The following is a 5,524-nucleotide window of genomic DNA, read 5'->3' on the forward strand; positions in this document are numbered from 1 at the left end:
TCGGAAAATCAGCAGGTACGATTTTTGGTAGCATCACTTTCCTTCCTTTTCAATCACTTATTTTTTTAAAAAAATACTATTCTACTCATTTTTATTTCATAAAAATGGGGGACAAATGGAAGTTAAGAAAATACACTAAAAATCATGGGACCCGTCGGTTTCTGAGTGACCTGTAGCATCCCTTGAAAATTTCCCCCTCGCGGTCCGGCTTATCTCAAAGTTTTATAAATAACACAACATTAGAGTGGGTGATTTATTTTTTGAAATAAAATATTCACGGGAGCCCTCTGTGATTTTTTTCCGTACGCAAGGAATGCTGCGTATATAAATAGGGCTCTTTCCAATTAATTCGCTGACTAAACAAGTCGTCTCTCCGAGATTTCGTGCTACCTATGGCCCCTACAGCCGGCGGCAGCGCCGCCATCTCCGTCGCCGCTAACAACAACCGCTACCAAAATTCCGTTTCTGCTCCTTCCCTCGCTGGGAAACCTGACCAAAAACCCTTGTCTCTGCACCCTAAACCCTTAGCCACTGACATGATTGATCCTTCGTCGTCATCGTCAATGGGTCCAGTGTGGATCGATGGATCCGAAGAGGACTTGATCCTATCCAAGTCCGAGTATCTGACCCGACACGAGGTGCTAAAACGCCGGGCCCGCCGGACTAAGCAACTGGTCCGTATTTACCGGGACCACTACTGGGCGTTAATGGAGGAGCTTAAACTCAAGTACAGAGAATACTGCTGGGAGTACGGAAAAAGCCCTTTTCAAGAAGATGAAGAGAACGAGAAAATCAACTCGAATTGCGGGGACGGAACAAGAATAATTCAAGAGAACTTTAATGGGATTGGTAGTAAGAATGGAAATTCTGGGGTTAACAGTGGGAATATTATTGTTAATAGGTGTGGGGTTCATGGGTGCAAGGCGAAGGCCATGGCATTGACCAAGTTTTGCCATATGCATATACTTTCTGACTCCAAGCAGAAGCTCTATAAGGCTTGCAATTTCTCCATCAAAAGGTTTGCTTCTTATCTTTGATATTTTGCCCCTTAATTTGTGTATGCTTTGACGCGTCGTACATCGTTTTCTCAACTCTGTATATTGATTTCGTGAACACTAGCTCACAGCCGTTCTTTTTTTTTTTTGGTACCTTGTTCTTTCCTGCTGCCTATTTGGGGCTATCGAATGGTGCTGGCGCTTTATTTTAAGATTGTTCTCCTACTGAACGGCACTATTAGAACGCCCTGGGAATCATCATTTTGTGCTTGTTTGATTCCCTTTAATTGGAGAGGAAACGAGTTTTGAATGGTATTTTTAGGAGAATGTGTGGTTAAGAATTAGGGAAAAGTTTTGGGAGAACTCGTAGAATATTTTATCGTTTGAATATATTTTAAAATTTCCGCGTAGCAAACCGGAAAATAAATTAATGGGAATTGGGAATCAAACAGGCCCTTATATTCGTTGGCTGCTTGGGATTGTTGGTTTGTGTTTATTCATGGTCGGTAGGCAGCAATTATGGTTTTTCTGGTGTGGTATCAGCTGCTTTGGCAGAGTAAATATTGTTTGCTCTGTGGACCCATCATGAATTGGCTGATTGTAGGCCTAAAAATTTGGAATAAATGCTTTAAATTTTCTTAAAAGGGTAAAGTACTATGTCAACAATAGAAACTGCATGTTTAGAAGCATCAAAAGTTAATAAATTCGATGATGCTGCATTGGCATACTTAGTGCAACAAATGGGGGTGGTAAAAAAATTGGTTTGGTATGCTTTTATGTCCAGACCGGACTTGAAAGGAATAAATTCAAAGTTTTAAGGCTAGAAACGAACTGGAACCTTATCTTCCAGCACTTTTGTTGTCTTGTTCATTTGTATCCTTTGAATTGATCTTAATTTTTAAATTAATTCATAATTCCTTACTGACCAATTCACCAACTTTTTTAAAGTTGTTTTTTTCTCACAATTGAAATAAACTGCGAGACTTCCATCATCCAGTGTTTCCTGTTCCTTCATTATGCACACATAACAGACACGCATGCATATAAAGAGACTACATGGGTCATCTTAGTACAAGAAAAGATAACTGAATATATCATATTATAAACTTTCAGTCTCCCTTATGTATCTTTAGTTTTAGTGTAAAGAAATACAGAATACTGATCTCCAATAAAAATTCTTGAAATAAAAATCTGGAGAAAGAATCCTCTCCTTTTCTGTTTGCAGGTGCCAATGACTCTTAATTAAGATTTTGGAGAGAAATAGCCAAATATTATTGGGTCATTGGCTGGAAGAGATCAAAATTGGAATCAAAATGCCAACTAAAGAACAAAGAAAGACGAAGGCTATACTAATCAAGGACTTTGTGATGTAGTGTCATTTGTTTGTAGGTGGTTTGTTTTTTTTTGTATTTTTTTTGGGGGTCATATTATATAGTGGAGAAAGGTGTGATGTTTAGTTGGTACAATTCACTAACGAAAGTGATCCAAAAAATTATGGTGAAGCAGCTTTCCATTCGGTTCAAAGCTAGAAACCAAGGCCCTGACCGAATGGTCCCTATTCTCATTTACAATTTTACCAAAACTAATTTTTGTTATTGAATTGATTCAATCACGACCAATTCGATTTGATTCTTTTATGGTTCAACTAGTTTTGGAAATTCATGCAACCCTTGGCAACGGATGGCTTGGAGTTGAAAAGATGCAGCATAGAAAGGATTTTTGTAAACTATTACTTGGACATAACATATCCATATAATTAAAGAAATTATTACGAACAACGATTTGCAATAACTAATTTGCATTAACATCCGTATCTGTAATTGATGACACAACAATATAGATAGAAATCTTAACTATATTAGAGAAGTACGGATATTTGGGGTGTAGAGATTAATGAAGAGAATCAAGATCAGAAAAGCAATTGGTCCAAGCTCGAATCCCATCGAATTATGGAAATGTCTGTGTGGGTAGATACTTATGTTTATTGAATTATAGAAAGAGATTTTCAAGAGTAAAAAGATGATTTTTTATTTTATGAAAGTTTGTCACGTGTCAAACCTTTAATGAATATATGAATGTGGCTTAATGGCTATTTTATTTATTGCATTTCTTGTAAGAGTTGATGTATTGAACATTGTGTTGCAAGATTATACATTGATATAGGGTTTTTTTATGTCTTGGAATTTGGATGTGTATTCAAAATAATATTAATAAAAAAGGTTCATATTTGCTATGATTTGGTTTGGTTGCAAGTTGTAACATAAAACTTGTGATTATTAAGCTCTTGTTTGGTCTCAATTTTGTAAAATTCATTTTTTTGCAAACTCATTCTCAACCTAACATTTCATGGGATCCACAAGTTTTATTAACTTTTCAACCACAATCTTCGTCAACTCTTATCAGAATATATTAAAAGCATTCTTTTTTATTTAAATGAAATAGGGGCTAAAAATGGTACAGGTTCTTTTCTTGATATGGTTTTTCTGAATTTGAGCAACTTCTGTATCAATATTAGATTACTCAGACATATGAACTCAAAATCCAAAACCTGAACTAGATTTGGCATTCATATTGCTAGCCTCGAAGATGTGGACCTGTTTCTTATCTCAAGACATAAGACCTTTTGGTAGATTTGGAGATGATAGTATATTTCAAGTGAGAAATTGCATCAGATGTATTTTCTTTGTTGAATATTCATAATGAGAGATATTTAATCCTAGGTGATTATGTCATATCTAAAAATGTAGATACTGTCACACAAAATTATTTTGTAAATATCAATATGTGCTGTAAATTTCCAAATAATCTCCACTATTATGCTGATGACAAGAGTAATAATTAGTTTTCCATTTGTATTTCTAAGAAGTGGGTTCAAATTGTTTGGAAATTCTAATTCTCCCATCTCCCCCCATTTTGGTATTCGAGAGATGCCTTCCTCTTGCTCCCAATCCCTTTAGCAACCACGGCACCACTACACCAAAAGCAAATCAACTTTTATGCCTCCTAGTTATTTAATAAAATAAAGAATGCAAAAATCATTCTTGTCTATCCTAAATAGATGAAGAAAAGACAATAATTATCAACTCCTTTTCGGCTTCATCATTCTAAAAAAATTTCTGTTTGATCATGAGGTCTGTGGCCCCAAAGTAGCGATCTTAGAATTGAAGTAGCATGTCAAGGCCTGAGTTGTTGATGGAATGAAATAGACTATGAAAGTTGATAGGCATCCAATTTTGAAATTAAACCCTGTTTTAATGGCATCATTTGTGACAAAATGGTAAGAGGAAAGTATCTATGATGATTATTTTCTGTTGTTGGATCTGACTATATCTGGACTGAATAGGCTCATTGCACTATCACAGGTTCACTAATATTCTTTTTGCTATGAAGCTTATCAATAGAGATTTTAACTTAAATTTCTCACTGTTGTATGGTCTGCCATAGGGATGGCATGGGGCTGCAGCGGCCTTCCTGTCCCCACCCTGTTGGGATTTTTGGGAATGCGGGGTGGGGTGGGGGTTAAAATATCCTATTGACAACTACGTTTAAATATTTATTTTGTTATTTTTAACTACGATTTAAATTTAAAAATATAATAATATAATAAAAGATTTAGGGCAGGCATTGTGGGGGTGGCCCAGAAGCTGGATCTTTTGTCATCTATAGTCTGCCAGTTTGAACCATTGGCATGTATTATGACCGACATGTTTCAGTGCATCTTCCCTTTTCCCTAGCCTTGGAGAAATTCATTACTCGTTTCTTTTTGCTGGAATAACTGAACAACCAGAGCTTATGATTAGAATAGCAATAATCTGGTAATTGGAGAATTATTCAGGAGGCCCAGAGCATGACGGAAACGGAAATGAATTATTGACAAAAAAAACAAAGTTGCTAGGGAAAAAGTTCTGAGTTCCTTTGCTATTATTTACTCTCTAGCTTTCTTAGACCATTTAGTATTCTTTTTTATCATGGAAGAGGTAGACCTAAATGTGGCAACTGAGAACAAGTGCTGTGAACTCAGGACTAAGTTGTTGGATTTCAAGATTTGTATTCGAGGTTTATATTCATGCATAAACGGACATCCAATAACTGGTTCTGCTCATACATGTTAATGTTTTGCTTCATAGTGCATACCATATTGTTTTCCCTTGGTGTCTGTAATGTACTTTAGACTAGGGGTGTCTTTTTCCTAGTAATTATTTCTCTACTTACATTTAGGTTTGGATTTTCAATTTTGATGTTATTTAGAAAAGAAAAATGTAAATTATTTTATATTTCGTTGTGACCTTGTTTCTATGTAGCCTAAGTTATCATGAATGACAAGATAAATCATGGAGATCTGAATCACAAGTGATCATTGATTCATGCTGATTCTTTTGCGTCAATCAGAAGAAATTTTGAGATATAACAATGCAGTATAGGTTTTAAATTGATGATACTTTTCATAGTTGAGTGGTGTTGTAATTGGCTGTCTCATAGATCATGAATATCTCAAGAATCTTGATCTGAAGCACAATATACTTGTTGTG

The 5,524-nt window shown here is 35.6% G+C and overlaps 1 protein-coding gene across 1 annotated transcript; it reads left to right on the forward strand.

The window, feature by feature from the left end:
- The first annotated feature begins 392 nt into the window (after positions 1 to 392).
- Positions 393 to 4,814, forward strand: LOC111384501 (INO80 complex subunit D-like). Its single transcript, XM_023008779.1, has 3 exons — positions 393 to 1,018; positions 4,440 to 4,502; positions 4,709 to 4,814. The coding sequence occupies exons 1-3, from the start codon at positions 393 to 395 to the stop codon at positions 4,812 to 4,814; spliced, it is 795 nt and encodes a 264-aa protein (XP_022864547.1).
- The last annotated feature ends 710 nt before the right edge of the window (positions 4,815 to 5,524 follow it).

Source organism: Olea europaea, unplaced genomic scaffold, assembly GCF_002742605.1.
Source record: "Olea europaea var. sylvestris unplaced genomic scaffold, O_europaea_v1 scaffold293, whole genome shotgun sequence".
Lineage (NCBI taxonomy): Eukaryota > Viridiplantae > Streptophyta > Magnoliopsida > Lamiales > Oleaceae > Olea > Olea europaea.